General features: G+C 38.0%; 1 protein-coding gene across 4 annotated transcripts in view; it reads right to left on the bottom strand.

Moving 5' to 3' along the window:
* The window catches only part of LOC123502590 (huntingtin-like), a 420,122-nt gene that overhangs the window by 21,347 nt on the left and 379,546 nt on the right, over window positions 1–19,229 (bottom strand). For all 4 annotated transcript variants that reach the window (XM_045251746.1, XM_045251745.1, XM_045251744.1 and 1 more), the window contains 2 exons: window positions 7,136–7,245; window positions 6,731–6,937 (listed from right to left, as the gene is read on the bottom strand). In XM_045251746.1, coding sequence (XP_045107681.1) covers window positions 6,731–6,937; window positions 7,136–7,245 — 317 coding nt within the window. The remainder of the gene's footprint in view (window positions 1–6,730; window positions 6,938–7,135; window positions 7,246–19,229) is intronic.

Genomic DNA, 19,229 nt, shown 5'->3' with positions numbered 1-19,229 from the left:
AGGAAACCAAAACAATTTACATAAGAAGAAATATGTCACAAGATGAGAGAATGAAATGAAGGAGCTAGTATCTGAAGTGAAGGAGAGGAATGACGAAGAACAGAGGAGGAAAAGACCAAGTTTTTGGAGGATGAGAAATGGGAGGCTAAAGAAGTGGTGGATAAAACAGACGGAATAGGCATTACATGGAAGAATGAGACTAGGAATGGAATAAAAGTGACTTACATGAACATAGATGGATTTCTGTCTAAGAGGCTAGAATGTATGGATTACCTAAGAAATAATGAACCGGACATAATGTGTGTAGTGGAAACAAAGCTAAGGCCGAAATAAAGCTAGACTGGTTTGTTGTAAAACACTACAAAGTATGGAGAAATGATAGAAAAATAAAGGTGGTGGTGGTATAATGGTTCTTACTAAGGAAGATCTGATAGTGAAGGAGGTGAACTATAGTAAGAGAAATGAGGAAGTGATAAGTATGCTTATAACAGATGGCAAGAGGGACATTAATATTATAACAGTATACATACCACCCAGAACCAGTGCTTGGGAATATGAACAGTACCAAATGGTGATGAGAAATACTCTAGACAGAATGAAGCAAGAACTCATCAGAAAGGATAGAGTGATGATAGTTGGAGACTTTAATTGCAAAGAAATAGTGTGGGAAGACTACGAAGTGGTGAATGGTGGTGAGTGGGCAGAAGAATTGTTAAAGGTAGCAACAAATAACTTGATGACACAGTGGGTGAGATCACCAACAAGGTGCAGGGGACAAGATGTTGCAGCAAGGTTGGATTTGGTATTTACCAGGGAATCTCTAAAAGAGGAAATTGAACATGAATGTCCCTTGGGGAAAAGCGATCATGATGTCCTAAGCTTTGAGCTGGATACAGAATTAAGCACGAATAAGATTGTGGAACGCAGGGAGGAAAAATTAAATTATACTAGGGCAAATTATAACCATATAAGGAGTTCTTTAATGAAATTGACTGGTCCGTGGTATACCAGGAAAGGGATATGCAATTGAAATACGATAAATTTATGGATTTGTATAACTCTGCTGTGAAAAGTTTGTGCCATATCACAGAAAGAGGACTTTAAATAATAAACAGTGGTTTAATAGAAATTGTGAAGAAGCAAAAAGAACAAAGAAAAGGCATGGAAGAAACTTAAGAAAACAGTGATGTATTATCAAGAGAAGTCTACAAAACAGCAAGGAATAGATATGTTGAAGTAAGGAGAACAGCACAGAAGGAATATGAACAGAGGGTGGTGGAAAACTGTGATAGTGACCCAAAATGTTTTACAAATTCATAAATGGAAAACTAAATAAAAGGGAGGCAATAGAAAAGGTAAAAACGGGAAGAAGTATATGAAGATGCTGGAGATATAGCTGAAATTTTGAACGACAACTTTGCAAAGTGTTTACAAAGGAGGAGCATTTTATGGGAGGAAGGCCTACGGAAATAAAGCAAATGCAGGACATCATGGTTACTAAGGAAGATGTAAGGAAAATTATAAGCAATCTGGATATTAATAAATCAATGGGGCCTGATGGCATATCTGGGAGGTTGCTAAAGAATGTAAGGATCAATTGTTGAACCCCATATTTGATATTGTGGAAACCTCCATACGAACAGGATTAGTCCCGAAAGAGTGGAAAAGAGCTGACATTGTGCCTATATATAAGAATGGTAGTAGAATGGAACCGCTAAATTATAGACCAGTATCGTTGACTAGTATATTGTGCAAGGTATGTGAAGAAGTAATTAAAGCTAAGTGGAGTGAGTATCTAGAAAGTGAAAACATTCTGAGTGAAAGGCAGTTTGGTTTCAGAAAAGGAAGATCGTGTATATCCAATTTATTATGTTTTTATTCAAGAGTGACTGACATACTACAACATAGAGAGGGATGGGTGGATGCTATCTACCTGGACTTGAGAAAGGCCTTTGATAAAGTACCACACAATAGACTGATGTGGAAACTAAAGATGATTGGAGGAGTAAATGATAAACTAGCAAAATGGATGGAAAATTACTTAATGGGAAGAGAAATGAGAACAGTGGTGAGAGGAAGAAGTCCGAGTGGAAGAAGGTAACCAGTGGAGTTCCACAAGGGTCAGTGCTGGGTCCCATCATGTTTTTGATTTATGTTAATGATATGCCAGTAGGAATTGACAGTTACATGAACATGTTTGTGGACGATACTAAAATTATGAGGAGAGTAAAGAATGTGGAAGATTGTAACAAGTTACAGGAAGATCTTGATAAAATATATGAGTGGAGTAAAGAGTGGCAGATGGAATTTAATATAGACAAGACCCATGTTATGAAAATGGGAAGAAGTAGATACAGACCAAACAGGGATTACAGGCTGGGTGATGAGAAAATTAAAGAGACCAATGAGGAGAAAGACTTAGGAGTAACTGCAAAACACTTTGTCACCGGAGAAACACATTAACAAGATTTTTGGAAAACATACAACATGCTTCAAAATATTGGCCTTGCATTCCACTACCTAGATGAAGGAATGATGAAGAAGATATTATGTACCTTAATAAGACCCCAGTTAGAATATGCAGCATGTGTCTGGTCACCGCATATGAAGAAAAATGTGAAGAAGGTAGAAAGGGTACAGAGGCTGGCAACAAGGATGGTACCAGGACTCAGGAGTTAGACTATGAGGAAAGACTGAGGAAGCTGGGGCTGACCACATTAGAAGAGAGAAGAACAAGAGGAGACATGATAACTATGTATAAATTGGTGAACAAGATTGACATACTGGATAGAGAGTTGGTAAAGGTGACCACAAGTAATTATCTCCGAGGACATGGAAAAAAGCTAATAAAGGACATCTGTCTAAATGACGTGAGAAAATACAGTTTCCCGCATCGTAGCATTGATAAGTGGAATAAACTGAGCAGTCATGTTGTTGACGCGGTGTGTGTCAATCAGATGAAAGAGAGATATGACAGGAATGGACAAGGAGACAGGACACAGAGAGCTTAGTTCGGGCCCTGTAATACACAAATAGGTAAATACAAATAGGTAAATACATACAAAAACAACAAATTTTCTAATCTCTCTCTCTCTCTCTCTCTCTCTTTTTCCTTCCCTTCCCTCTTCCTCTCGAAAGATAAGCTACATGTGTCCCGCTGTGTCTAAAATATTAGCAAATGTCTCTCTCTCTCTCTCTCTCTTTTTCTCCGAAGAGAGAAGCGTCCACTTTCCTCTTCAAAGGCGATATAGTGACTAAAAAATAGCAGCATAATACACAAAGACGAGAAGTATGACGAGCTTGCACGAGTTTCCCGTGCTCGGCGGCACACTACCATGTATATCATACAGGCGGGCTTTTTTAACAACTGGCGCGAAGGGGTTAAGGAGTTTTCATAGTCTTGATATGTGGCTTTTAGTACGTCATTTTGTTTCTTTATTTCTTGTATCTCTTCTTTTAATCCCTGATTGATTGCACTTGCCTTCTCACATATTACCATGATGCCCAGGTTCTAGGTGGTTACACTCAAGATGAGCTTGGGTGGTGATATGGGCCCTAATATGGGTACCACTATAAATAGAATTGCCTGCGCCACTAATGGGCGGAAGCTAAACAGCACTTCCCATACACTCTTCAAGTGTGCCTACAAGCGCTATAGGCCTAACCGGAAAAAAAAAAAAAAAAAAAAAAAAACTACTAATCTTTATTTCAGCTCTGCATTCTCTGTTGTCAGTCTGTCCTGTTTGTCCATTAGACTCGACATCACTTCCTTCATGTACTTTAACTCCCTTTCTACGTTGACCAACCTCTTCATACTACCTTTTTCTTCCCTAAATCCAGAAAATTCCTTGTCCATAATATCCTCAGTCAGTCTCCTTAATATAACAGGTGTTTTAATGTAATGCAGGTTTCCACATGAAGGTGTATGTTTTGATTCTGTCATACATTTGGCAGCATTACTCAGATCCATCTCTCTCTCTCCTTTTTTTCTATCTATACAATCCAAAATTTATTTAATATGGAGACAGGAGAACCTATGGCCCCTTCCTCCACAAATGAGTGATGTCACTGAATTCTCTAGAATGTCCTATGCAGCCCGACTTACAAAAATTATATGAATATTACAATGCACACATGAGTCATGAGATACAAACATATAATACAATGAAATAATAAATGGGTATATAATATAGATAAATGATGGGTCATCCTAGGAGCATTACAACATTAACACAACAGACATTGCTTGCAGGATGCCAACAGTCACTTTAACCTAAGTCACATAAATCACATTAATGTCTGACGGTTGCAACACACACTTCCAAAACATTCTGTAAAGGAGGATGAAACAAACCTCCTTGGACACCTCTTTGTGAAATGCCCTGCAGATGAAAAAGGGGAAAGCAGGGCAAAAAAGGCAAGAAGTGAAGAAAATTAAGTTTGCAAAACTGAAGTAGAAAAAGTTGTAGCAATTAAGTTCAGCAATAAAGTGTAGCAGAGTGTAATGAATAAGTCAAGTTCAGTGATTAAGTGAGAGAGCTCAAGGCAAACCAAAGTGACTGAAAAAGCACAAAATGAAATAAACTCCTCCCTTCTCCTGCAACTTCAACTTCCACCAGCATTTTCCATTAGCCCAAGTTGTCTGATCACTGAGGTAAATTTTATTTTTTTCAAGTTATTACTTCTGGTTTCCCTATTATATTACAGCTAGGACTGTGCCTCCTGACAGAAGAGTCAGGAGGACTTTGGTCTTGGCATGTGGGAACCATTACCCTGAGTGGATGCCTTTCCTAACCTTGGACCGTAGCCAGGATTTGAACCTGTGCGCTTGAGAACCCTGGTGCCCACAAAGCACACGCAGTCCCACTGTACCACGGCGGCCCCTCGATGATCACTGAGGTTAATATACTTTATAAAACAAGCTTATCTATTTACATTCTCTTTTGTTGTTTTACTATGCTTCTATACAAAATTTATTATTCATAAACATCTCTTCTTATTCAAAATAGTATGTAAAAAAAAATTGAATGTGGGAGGCTTGAACAGATTAATGGCACTTCAATTCTAATATCAGAGAAAATTTATTTGAGTAATGAGCAAATTGAGATACAAGCTCCATTACTGAATGAATTAAACTCATAAGTCAAGGTACCACTGTATATGTATTTTGTATGTACTTTTACAAATGAAGATATATAATGGAGAAAAGCTCTCAGAATGAATTATTATTATTATTTTTACTCAATTACTATGCATTCGTCCCTCACATGTTTCTCAGACGCTCAGCACGTTCACCATTTGTTGCCATACTTTACGTAAGTAATTGCTTCATTATCGGTTCACAACAAGTTGTGGACATGTTCAGTTTGCTACTTCTGCGTTTCTCATGTGATGGGCACACACTCTACTTACATAAAAAATGGGCCAATAAGCAAAGAGTTCAGTGTACCTTAGTATTTCAAATACACTGGTCTAGGCATTCATTGTCTTAATTGTTGAGATGTGACATGCTAGTAGATTGATTTACTTTTTGGTCAATTTTCACTTATTTATTTATAATTTCCACATCAATTTCCAGGAAAACAGAAAAGGAGAAAAAAAGACATACTCATACCTAATTGATGGAAGTTTAACTTTGGTGCCTGATGTATATTATTACTGATACCTGTCAGTGGAGTTCATACTTAGGTGGTTGATTACATACTGAAGATATCCATGTACACCGAACAGTGGACACATAATATACCAGAGAGGGATACTTTAGCCAAATATGTTAAATAATATCAATTAATCTGTTCTACAATCTAAATAAAAATTGGAAAAAATCCAAAAGTTTATGAAAACTTGGAAAGATAGATCAAGAAATAGATGGAAAAGGCATAAAGGGACGATTTATGAAGTGTGAGGGCACAGTGTTTTTTTTTTTTTTTATGCAAGAAGGGAAAACTGGCCAAGGGCAAAAAAAAGAGTTGCCAGTTCCTTGCAGTTCTGAGAGAGTTAGTCAAAATAGAGGGATAAATGACTTCATAGAAGCTTTTTTTTAGCATGAGATGGGATGTGAAGTAAAGGTCAGACCAAGGATATTCAGTGTAGAAGAGTAGGACAGTTGAGTGTCATTGAAAAAGAAGAGATAGTTGCTTGGAATGTTGTGTCAAGTTGATAGATGGAGGAATTGAGTTTTTGAGGGATTGAACACTACAAAATTTTCTCTGCCACAATAAAAAAATTAAGCATTTTGTGGCGTCCTTGCAAGAACTATTAACTTCCTGAAGGGTTGATCATCTCTGAAAAGATGTGGAAAAGTGTATGGTGGTATCATCAGTGCAGGATGGGAAAGGGCAAGAAGTTTGGTTAAGATCACTGATGAATAACAGGAAGAGAGTGGGTGACAGAACTGAACCCTGAGGAACATCAATGTTAATAGGTCTACGTTAATAGAGTTATGTGACTGACACTGTTAAAAGGAATATGAAAGATTTTAGAAAGCACAGCCTAAGTACATTGAAAGAAAAAAGCTATCCATTCCTTGGGTAACACAAAAATAAAGACATGTCTGTGAATTTACCCACATCATGTATGTTCCTAAAGACTCACCCAAGGGGATCAGTGCAACAGAAGATTGTTCACCTATTTCTGTCTTTGTATTCTCACATTCTTAAGGAAATATATGATAAATAACTATTAGATGCATAAGAAAATAAATTATCTGTATTGGAGAATCACGACTAACCTGTTTGGCCAACCTTAGTGTGGCTAAAGCTTTGCAAGTGGCTAGGATGATATACTGCTGAGTGATATGGTCTTCAATTGGGTGGAGAGTGTGCAAGGGGACCAGTGCCTCCAGAACCCAACGGTGATGTGCCGCTGAGCAGAACAAGTCACAGAGGCAGCTAACAGACTTCACTACTTCTGCCACCACAGATGCACACAGGCCACTCTGCCCCACCACACCAGATGCTCATTACTTGATATTGAATAACTATAACATGTAGCCTTTCGTAATTATATAGTGATAGTCATTGGAAGCACATGAGTTTGTCATTTATAAGACAAAATAACTAGATGGTGGTTTGTTATTGTATATCCAAATACAAAATATGGTTTGCATAGTTGAATAAACACAATTAGAGTTTACCTGAGGACGTAGCCAGGAGGAATACAGGTAATGGAGGAAGTGGAGGCAGGACTGCACATCAAGACCACTGCTTGCTAGCTGCTGCTCTCGGACTTCAAATTCATAGCAGCCTGTAGTTAGAGTTGACATACATTACTAACTTTGTCCATTTATCAGTGTATTTATATTTATAGCATGAAACTCACACACACACACACACAAATACTATAATTGGAATATGCAGGAGTAGTGCGGACCCCTCATAAAAAGAAACACATATGGAAGTTGGAGAGACTACAAAAAATAGCTACAAGAATGGTTCCAGAATTTGCAGGGACATATGAGGAGAGAATAAAGGCTATGGACCTACCAACCCTGAACAGAGAAGGGAGAGAGGGGATTTGATACAAGTTTATAAATTGATCAACGGAATGGACCAAGTGGATAATGAGATCCTGAGAAATATGACATTTGATTCACAAGATCGCATAGTAAAAAGCTGATCCTGAGAAAAGAATATGAAATACACACACACACACACACACACACACACGGGACATTTGATTCACAAGATCAGCTGGTTTGTTTACGTCTGCGCAACATGGCGGCCGTGAACTCGAAAGATGAATCAGACTTCACAGGGTTTCAAGGAATAATGGAGAAGAGCACTTATGTGAAGAAAATTCTGGAGTTAGAAGGTAAAATTGAAAAACTGTTTGAAAAGTATGAGGGCCTGGAAACGAGTTATGACAATGTAAAAGAGACTGTGCCGATATGAAGAAGGAAAATGCAGCACTGAAAGAGGATGTGGAGAATCTCTAGGAAAAGTGATGGAGAAGCAGGCTGAATGGAGTATATTTGGTGTGGAGGAGGATAAGACACCGAGTAAAATGGAGAGAGAAAAACATAAAAAGGTGATAAATAATATCATTAATGTGGTGCAGGAGGAGGAAAAGACCTAGTAAAGCTAGCCCAGCAGGAAACAACAAGGAAGATTTGGTTGAGAAGAAAAGGAAGAGAAATGTTAAATGAGAGAGGACAGAAGAAGAAGAAAGAGTGTGGTTCATAAAGAAAGGACTAAAGAAACTTACATATGAGCGAAATGTAATGTATATAGTTTTACTGAAACAAAACTGAGAGAGGAGAAGACCTGATGAAGGTTGGAGAAGGGAAATATAATGTTTGGAAAAGAAATAGAGTAGGTAAGATGGGAGGAGGAGTGATGTTGCTGGTTAAAAAGATATAAAGGTGGATCAAGTGAAAAAGGTATGGGAAAGGCAGAAGTGCTAAAGATCAGAGCAGAAACTAATGAAGGAAAAAGAGGCACTACATAGTGGTGTACGTACCACCTAAGACAAATGCATGGTCAGTACAGGAATATGAAGAAATGATAAGTGATACAGGAACATGTCTGGAAGAAATGTTGGGTGGCTGTGAACGAACTATAATGATGGGAGATTTTAATTGTAAAGAGGTGTGTTGGGAGGACTGGTCAATGGAAGGATCAGAGACAACATGGGGAAATACACTATTGACACTGGCAATGGAAAATGTGTTAACTCAGTGGGTCAAAGAAGATACTAGGTTTGGAGGAGAGGAGCATCGTCAAGACTGGACTTGGCCCACAAAGATATGTTGAGACGTGGAACAGTTTGGGTGAAGAAGTGGTGTCAGCAACGAGTGTGCATAGTTTAAAAAAAAAAAAATTGGATAAGTGTAGATATGGAGACGGGGCCACACAAGCATAAAGTCCAGGCCCTGTAAAACTACAACTAGGTAAATACACACACATACACACACACAGTGTGGGAATGGAGTAAAAAGTGGACGAAGGCCATGTCATGGAAATGGGAAAGAGTGAAAGATGACCCGTGGGAATTTATAAGATGGGAGATGGAGTAGAACTGGAGAAAGTAAAAAAGGAAAAGGACTTGGGAGTAACAATGGAAGAAAACAATCAACCGGTAAGCCATATTGATAGAATTTTCAGAGAGACATAATTTGCTGAGGAACATTGGATTAGCATTTCACTACATGGACAAAGAAATGATGAAGAAATTGATAAGTACTAAAATAAGAATTGGAATATGCAGGAGTTGTGTGGACCCCTCATAAAAAGAAACACAAAGAAATTGGAGACTACAAAAAATGGATACAAGAATGGTTCCAGAATTTAAATGGATGACATATGAGGAGAGACTAAAAGCTATGGATCTACCAACCCTGGAACAGAGAAGAGAAAAAGGGGATCTGATACAAGTCTATACATTGATTCTTGGAATGGATCAAGTGGATAATGAGAAACTAATCCTGAGAGAAAAATATGATACTAGAAGAGGTTTTAAGTATAACAATAAGGACCAATGGGAGAGAAAAAAGGAGTATCATAGTTGCATATGTACCACTAAAGACTAATACATGGAGGCTTGATGTACATAAGGAAATGCAAAAGGAAGTACTAAATAGCCTGGATAACATGCTAAGGAAGGATAGAAGAGTGTTGCTCGTCAGATATCTAAACTGCAAACACGTCAATTGGGAAGAAATGGATACAAGCAGTCGCGCTGGACGTTGAGGGGATGATGTGCTACAACTGGCAATGGTAAACACATTGGATCAATAGGTGAAAGATGATACAAGATATAGAGGGGAAGAAGATCCATCAATGCTGGATTTGGTATTTACAAAAAAAAAACCGAAGCCATGTCCAAACATCAAATATCATACTACGATGGGGAAAAGTGATCATGTGGTCCTAGAAATTGAATTAGAGGATCGGCAAATTTTGGAATATAATGAGGGACACAAACACGAGACGGAACCACGCTAAATCAAATTTTGGGGGATTAAAAAGTTATTTTGGTAGTATTGATTGGAAAGAAATTATGCATGGAAAGACAATTCAAGGAAAGTATGATATATTTCTAGACAGGTATATTGAGGGGTAAAGAGATATGTTCCTGAATATAGAGTAAAAGAGAGCAAACACACCTGGTATAATGCTATATGTGCAAAAGCTAAAAAGTGCAAGGATGCAGCACGGAAAAAATTAAGGCAACGTAATGAAATAAATAGGAAGCAGTATAAAAAGGCACAAAATGAATACATTAGTATAAGAAGGGAGGAGGAGAGAAACTTTGAAAAGAATCTAGTGAAGAGATGTGAAAAAGAACCCAAGCTTTTTTATAAGTATATAAATGGTAAAATGACAGAGACCATTACTAAGTTGATTAAGGGGAATACGATATACAAAACATCGGAAGAAATGAGTGAACTTACGAATGAGAGCTTTAAATCAGTATTTAATGAAGAGGGAGAGTTTATAAAGCCAATCAACCCAGTGGCCCAGGAAGGATTAAGAGACATCATGGTAAGAAAACAAAATTAGAGAACTGCTAGAATAGGTGGATGTGAGGAAGGCAATGGGACCAGATGGAGTGCCAGGATGGACACTAAGGGAATGTAGTGAGCAACTGGTAGAACCAATTTGGGATGTAATTAACAACTCTAAGGGAAGGAAGGTACCAAAGGAATGAAAAGAGCCAATATAGTCCCATTAAACAAAGGAGGAAAATGACTGGGCCCCTAAATTATAGACCAGTGTCACTAACTAGTGTGGTGGATAACATCTGTGAAATTGTTATCAAAGAAAAATGGTTAGAATATCTGGAGAGAAACGAAATAATTAATAACTCCCAATTTGGCTTTAGAAAAGGAAGATCATGTATAACAAACTTACTAAGCTTTTATACAAGAGTAATAGATGAAGTACAAGGAAGAGATGGATGGGTGGATGCAGTGTATCTAGATATTAAAAAGGCTTTTGACAGAGTACTACACAGAAGACTTGTATGGAAAATAGAACACATGGGCGGAATTAAGGGAAATATCTTAAATTGGATGACAGATTACTTATTAGATAGGGAAATGAGGACAGTGATAAGAAATACACCATCAAGTTGGAGCACTGTAACCAGTAGCATACCACACGGTTCGGTGTTGGCACCAATAACGTTCCAAATACAGTGGTACCTTGAGATACGAAAGCTTCTGTATACAAAAATTTCATTTTACGAAATGATATGCAAAGATTTTTTCGCTTCATATTACGAAAAATAACTCAGCATATGAAAGACACGAAACAAAACTTGAAATTCCCGTGCTCAGAAAATTGCAAAATTCACGCCATAAATGCGCCATAAGATCCTGCTCTCCTATTGGTCAGAATCTTTAATGACATTTGCCTGAGTCATTTCAGGATCATATTGAAAAGTAGGCAGAAACAAAGTTCCTTGGATTGTTATTTTTCAAAGAGGCCATTAGTGAGTCAAGGTGAAGGTCAAAGTGATCCGGAAAAACAGAAGGGAAGAAAAATCTGATGAAAATTAGAAACTGAAAAGAGAAAAATAAATTTTAAGCATTTCATAAAGTTAAGTGTTGATTGATAAAATTTAGGAACTGAAAAAATAAATAAATAAATAAAAAAAAAATTAAGTGTTTCGTAAAGTTAAATGTTAATGTTTCCTGCCATTTTCTATATTTTCTGCCGTTTGACCTCCTCCTCTGCCGCCACTTTTACTTTCGGACATCGCCTCACTCAAAAGGAAAGGTTCCACATTTTCATATAATTTTTGTATCATTATTTTTCATTTATTATTGCATTATGTTCTATTATCTATTTCATTTACACGTATTAACGGTTAGGTTAGGTATATTGAATGATTCAAATGTATTTGGCTATTATTTAATTCTGGTTTTACCTTTACAGTATTATAAAATTTAATGTGGTGTTCTCGTAGGGCTTGGAACAAATTAGGCGATTTACGTGTAAAACGCGACTCATTATACAAAAAAATTATGATATGAAAGCCACTCTGGAACGAATTAATTTTGTATCTCGAGGTACCACTGTATATGTCAACGATATACAAGAGGGTTTGAGTTGATACACAAATTTGTTTGCAGATGATGCCAAGCTTTTGAGAGTTATAAAAAAAAAAAAAAATGATTGTATGGAATTACAGAAGATATTGATAAGATCTGGAGATAGAGCCAGAAGTGGAAATTAGAATTTAATACTAAGAAATGTCATGTAATGGAAATGGGTAAAAGTAACAGAAGACCGACATGGGAATATAAAATGGGAAAAGAGATTATAATGGAAAGAAGAGATGAGAAAGATCTGGGAGTGATTATGAAAGACACCCTGACTCCAGAAATACATATAAGTAGATTATTTGCTTCAATATACAAAACACTAACGAACATCAGGGTAGCATTCAATTAAATGGATAAAAGTATGATGAAAAAGATATTAACCACTATGATAAGACCTAGCAGTGGTATGGTTTCCATATAGGCAGAAAGATATCAAGAAACTAGAAAGGATACAAAGGGCTACAAAGATGGTCCCTGAAATAAAAGATCTTCCCTATGAAGAAAGACTGAAGGAGATGGAACTACCAACTTTCAAGGATAGATGGGAAAGAGGAGACCTAATAACGATGTACAGTGGTGCCTTGGAATACGAACTTAATCCATTCAAAATTTTGTTCTTACTCCAAAGCATCAAAATACTTGTGAAGCCCCGCATTCTAACCAATCGTAACCCAAAAATCCTACTTTTGAGTAAAACGCACTTAAAGTTAAACACTGATTACGCACCTAAGATTGGTCAGAATATATGTAAGTATTATATATGAAATGAAAGGTCTTGGGTAGTTCTGTTTAGTTATTTAGGTTTTGATAGTAAATCAGAAGATTTCCAGTTTGTTAACATTGGCTTAATTAAATCTCACTTTTTTTCTTAAAACATTTCTAAGTTATTATTTTAAGAGTACTTGTTTTACTTTGGAATATGTGAAGGTTTCATGATGATAGCTGTAAAAGTAAATTTTTTATTATTTTTTTCGACCGAAAAAAATCAATATTAATCCTTACGAGTTAAAGGGCTAATCTGACACACGCGTGTCAAGAGAGAGAGAGAGAGAGAGAGAGAGAGAGAGAGAGAGAGAGAGAGAGAGAGAGAGAGAGAGAGAGAGAGAGAGAGAGAGAGAGAGCGTAAACATAGCTGTTATTGAGTGAGGTGCGGCGTGGGAGTGACGTCACAGCTGTATGCGCTGCTGATTGGGTCACGCACGTCAGGCAGCAACAGCTGGGCTGGGAAGGTTACTATTCTTTGGCACAGAATTGAGCGGGTATCTCGCTACTTTTTTTCATGTGTTTTCGCTCGATTTTGCACCTTGCTGTAGGTACCTAGAAGGCCGGATTTGGCTTGGCCGGCATCATCATACGACTTTTACACCCCTCTACTCCATGGAGCAGCCGTTATCTCAAAATCTCAAATTTCAGGGTTACGATTGTTTGGCACGCAGGGCCTCATGTTTTCTTATGGAAGAAATTATAAGTCATTCCAAACCACCTCCCAAGACCCCCAAAAATCCAATTTTTTACCTAATTTCTTACTTTTTTGCATACTATTACTATATATACTGCTACTACTATTATGCTATAACTATAGAAGATAGGAAAATAAAGCAGGAAAGTAAGCAAAATGTAATACAGTAAGGTCTCGGTTTACGTCAGAGTTACGTTCCCGAAACATGACGTATGTTGATTTTGTACATAACTCGAGTTTCCGTAAATTTTAAAGCATATTATCGAGTTTTCAACCAATCATTGTTTATGGTCATTCAGGTAAGTTAAAGGTTATATTGTTATATTATTTACAACTATGTAGGAATATGAAACTCAAGCTTGTTTTTGTTGTTGATTAGGGCCGCGAATGTGAAGGACTGCAGGATGCCGAGAGGGGTGGACGCCTGAGGCCGCCAGGAAGGTGGGCAGGTCGAATGTTGTGATGCCCAGGGCGGACAGCTGGGAGCGTAGTGCAGTGCGGTGGGAGTAGAAGCATGGGCAGCGGGACAGGAAATGCAATAGGAAAGGGCAATAGGGATCAGCAGACAGGCGCAGACGGTGCAAGTCAGCTGCGAGAGTCGTGTGGCCCAGGCGAAGGCTCCGGAGTTGTTATTGTTGTGATGGTGGGTGCGTGAGCCCTCAAGGTCGTCAACCTCCCAGTTGTCATGGTAATGGGCTTCCCATTTTCTTTTTCACTCCCTCACACACAGCTGCTGCCTCCCTTCTCGTGTCTTTTAATTATGTCCTCTTTTTCTTGTAGCATAATGGTTTTCCTTTTCTTAGCATCACTGCTGTCACTAAGGAGTTTTCTCTTTGGTGCCATTGAGCAAGATACTAAGAACTTGAGTCAGTAAACGCAGAAGTAGGATAACACTTGCCAGGGGCGACGGTGTGGTGGAACTGAGGCAGGGTGGTATTGTATTCAAGCGTGAGGCAGGCGGTGTGGCGGGTAACCACTAGTGACGCCTGGCGGCCAACAATAGCAATAAATCCCGCGCTTTACGATTTATAAATTTTCAATTTTTTTAATCTTAAATTGCCTTATAGTGGACTGACATAACTACGAGTTTGACGTAACTGGAGACCGATGTAACCCGGGACCTTACTATATAATGAAAATTCAACTTCTCGTGGTCAGAAGAAGCGTCACCACATCCTCCTCATGTGACTCCATCAAGCCAGCACCACACACTCTTATATAAGCCAATAAGATTTTCTTTTATATGCTGCATTCTTTGTGGAAAATAAATCAGGGAAGTAAGCAAATTGTAATATGAAAATTCAACTTCTTTGCGGTCAAAAACACAGCCAACTTCATCAAGCCAGCACTACGCACTCTTATCTAAACCAATAATGAGATAAAAATAACAATTCCAATATTGTCATGCATCATAATAAGTTTCTGAACTACTTACTTATCCATGGAAATACATGTACATCTTATATCTCACCAAGAAATACATAAAAAATGATAAAATACAGCAGTGATATATGTGCTCTCACCATCCTCATGCTTGGTGCTCTCACACCTCCACAAACATATCCTTGTAAAAGCTTATACATGATTGGCTAAATGTCCACCATCTCGAAAACAATGGGCCAATGACAGGCCTCGATATATGACAGATATATAGCGCGGCTTCTGAAAAGCACCACGATCGTGCCTGACAGGCTCTAATGTAAGAGCCACGATCGTGCCTGATGAGCTATGAGGGTTAAGACTTTTAATTCATGAGCTGGATACTCTCTCTTCCCCTTGGATCTTCTAGAATCTTCCATACGTCTGCCTGTATGTCTCGTGACCATGTGTGCTTCTATGCTAGGCAATGATCTTAATAACTAAAAAAAATATATATATTATTATTAATTAATTATTATTAATTAATAACTAAAAAAAATTAATATTATTGATCGCGTTTGTTATCGTTCGCACTCCAAAGCAAAGTTCGTCCTCCAATGTAAAAAAAAAAAAAAAAAAAAAAAAAAAAAAAGATTTTTTTGTTCGTAATCCAAATTGTTCATACTCAAAAGTGTTCGTACTCCAAGATACCACTGTACAATGGTGACTTACTGGATCATGATAAGATGACAACACACCAGATCCTCACTTCTCTAGAAAATGTTATTCACTCATACTGAGGGTTTGGAAGGCGCCATCAGCAGTGTCACGGCAATCTGCGGTTTTACAACTGAACTGGACACACTCTGAGCCACTATTAGTTTGTTCAAGTGAGATAATGACACAGTGAAGTATTTATTACTCATCTAGTCCAGCTTTATGCCTCTGTCTAAATATAATCTTTTGTAATAGTGTTATTGTGAGAGTTGTGTGATGAATAGTTGTGATGATGAAGGTAGTGAGAAAAAACAGTGTTTAAAAAGATAACAGCAGTCTTATGATATAGAGAGATGGTGGAGAAGTGTAGCAGAGAGGCGTGGGGTGAGGGGAGTGTCTTGGATGGGGAGATAACATGCATGATGGAGGGGAGAGGGTAGGCAAGGATTCAAAGTTCAGTTGTCTACCAATGATATGTTTGTTTGTCTGTTTTTTGTTTTCTTCTCTACTTGAAGTTTCTGATTGTAATCCTCATCAATTTATGCCTGCAAGGATGGTATTTCTGACGCCTGGCCATGTACTGTGTACGGCGTGAGTCAGGCTATGACACAAAAATATGAGACATTTAAAAATGGCTTCCTGGTGGGAAGGGTATTTAATTATTAAAAAATAGACTACACCATCTGGTAATTTAAGGTTTGAAGGTTTCAGAGAGACAAAGGTAATCACAAAATTTTAAATCCCCCAATATTAAATAAATAAATCCTACACCAAGTCTGTTTTTATTTATTTTTTTAATTTTTTTTTTTTAGTGTGTGCAAGGAGGGGGAAAGGGAATTCATATGTCGGACATTCACATTTGTCAGACCAACCTTTTCCCCTATTAGTCTGAGTTAGTGAGGATTAAGGGGTCGTCCGGTTGGGTTTTCAAAAAATAAAAAATAAAGAGATACGTGAGTAATATTTTTTCACTGATAGATGACTATTAGGCCCATACTATACGAGCATATAAAGCGCCGCGTCCATGCTGCTGATGCCTCCCTGTATTTTTATTTTAATCTAGACGCCCCGGGGCGTTGAAAGCGCGGCGTTTTGGAGGTCATGGAAGCGCTATTCGTGCTATACATGTTGTTTTCTGAGCAGTACTGCTTGGGACATATTACAAGATGGATGTCATGCAAACAGAATGTATTTTGGCACTTCATCTTTTGCAAGAGTGGCATGAACATCATGAAAGAAAAAAAGGACGTTGGGGTACTCATCCTGTTTTAGCCAATCGCCTATCAACAGGACAGTTCTATATAATGTTTGAAAAACATAGAATGTATCCCGACAAGTTTTTCCATTATTACAGAATGTCAGTGACATCATTTGATGAACTTCTGTGTTCAGTATGCGAGAAAATAAGGAAAAATGATACAGTTATGAAGAAAAGTATTCTTCCTGCTGAGACTCGTTATTACATTGAGGTGAGTAATAATATACTAAATCAATGCTACTACCAACCTACGGGCTTATAATGACATTACACTGCTGTCTATTACAGCAACAAACAATAAGCATCCTTTACACTTCGTGAAGTTATAAATTATGTACAACAAAAAATACGTATTTTTTATAAACTTAATATATCTGAAATATAAAATTCTTCACTACTACGCGTGTCTGTTTGACATGTTGCTGCTGCTGGTATATACAGTAATACACTCGACCCTCGAAACAACAGACAAATGCGTGCACGACCCTGTCCGTAGATTGCAAAAGTCCGTTCTTTGCAAAAGTCCGTAAAAAACTGTATAAAATGTATGTAAAATACTGTGTGATCATTAAGAAATCATTCAAGCAGTATTACAAAGCATTAAGTACAACAAATAACCTGAAATAGATGACATGAGCACGGTCAGTTTAATAAACATTAATAAACAATACAGAAAATGAAGTTCTCTCACCTCAATACGCTACCTACCGGACAATAATTTGCCGGGAACGGACAATCGCGTGCATTTTAATATTCATCCGTAGATTAAACCGGACTCCAGAATTTGTCCGTAGTTTCCGAAATCCGTTGATGGGAGGTCCGTTGTTTCGAGGGTCGAGTGTACTCCACTTAACGAAAGTTCGTTTAACGAATTTCCAGTCTAACGTACTTTATAAAGTTAGACCAAAAAGTCTGCATAACGTACAGCCACATCCGTTTTAGCGGATTTTCTGGGTGTGAATTTGCTTGGTGAGGGACCGAACGCGGTAATTTCGCTGTGATTGTCTGGCTCCCCGCCTCTGTCTCTAGCACTCCTGGAGCTGGATCCAAGATTCTTTAACAACGTCACAGGTACCTCTTGCAGCGAAGTGGCATCCATGAACGCTTGGTGGGACGGAGACAAGGTTGCTATCAGGTTGCTCTGAGGTTGCTGTGAACACCACCTCTGGAGGTGGTGTTACTGTCTTATATAGGCATTTATGTTCACAAAACATTTCTATTAGCTTTTTACAAACCTAGCCCCCAAGAAAGGATTGTTTTGTAATGCATAAAGTCAAATCTTACTTGGAAAACCAAAAATTAAAGCAGAGATGAGATGAGCCACAGACAAAGCGAGAGACTCGCTGCCACTCAGCCGCTTCTACTTCTTCTTGTGACCCTTTTGCTTGGTGTTACTTTCATCATGATGTTTATGTTTCACTTTCTTGCCTGTTATACGGATATCATATCTTAGTATTCATATACGCTCATGCCACGAGGATAACCTTGACTCCGTGGCACTGAGTGATAGTGAATTACTAATGGAATACTGCAGTATTTCATTAATAATTCACTATCACTCAGTGCCACGGAGTCGAGGTTATCCTCACGGCATGAGCGTATATGAATACTAAGATATGATATCCATTATAGCAGGCAATAGAGGAGTGGAAACAAAAATCATGGGTAAAGGCAACATGCAGGCTAAAAGGGTCACAAGAAGAAGAATAAGCGGCCGAGTCGCCGCGAGTCTCCCGCTTCGTCCGTTTGTGGTTCATCTCATCTCTGCTTTATTTTTTGGTATTCCATGTAAGATTTCACTTTATGCATTACAAAATAATCCTTTCTTGGGGGCTAGGTTTGTAAAAAGCTAATAGAAATGTTGTTTTGTGAACATAAATGCAAGAATGTGAGAGAATTTGTACGTAGCTCCTCTAACTTCCAATGAGTCATATGACATCTTAAAAGTAGTGGTACACCGGTGGCCCAATATGCTGTCAAACGTATATATATATATATATATATATATATATATATATATATATATATATATATATATATATATATATATATCTTTTTAACCCATGTGGTATGTTGGGGACCAGCCCAGAACTCATCCCCCCCCCATTTCCATTATTTACTATGGGAAAATTTCGTCCGCTTAACGAATTTTTGCTCTACGAACAGCTTTGACACCCCCTATCCTGTTCGTTAAGCGGAGTATTACTGTATTGTGCTGATGGTGGCATATTTTCTGGTGGCACTGGAGTAGGAGTGGAGTAGGTTGATGATGGACAAGGGCTGGAGTTAGCTGATGACATGCTATACGCAATCTCATTAAAAATCTCTGTAACTTTCATTCTTGTTTGGAATTGCAAATGTTGTGGTAACGTGTCCATCATGGG

This window comes from Portunus trituberculatus, chromosome 12 (genome assembly GCF_017591435.1).
Source record: "Portunus trituberculatus isolate SZX2019 chromosome 12, ASM1759143v1, whole genome shotgun sequence".
Lineage (NCBI taxonomy): Eukaryota > Metazoa > Arthropoda > Malacostraca > Decapoda > Portunidae > Portunus > Portunus trituberculatus.
The sequence above is the reverse complement of the archived record's forward strand: the minus strand, read 5'-3'. Positions and strand labels throughout refer to the sequence as shown.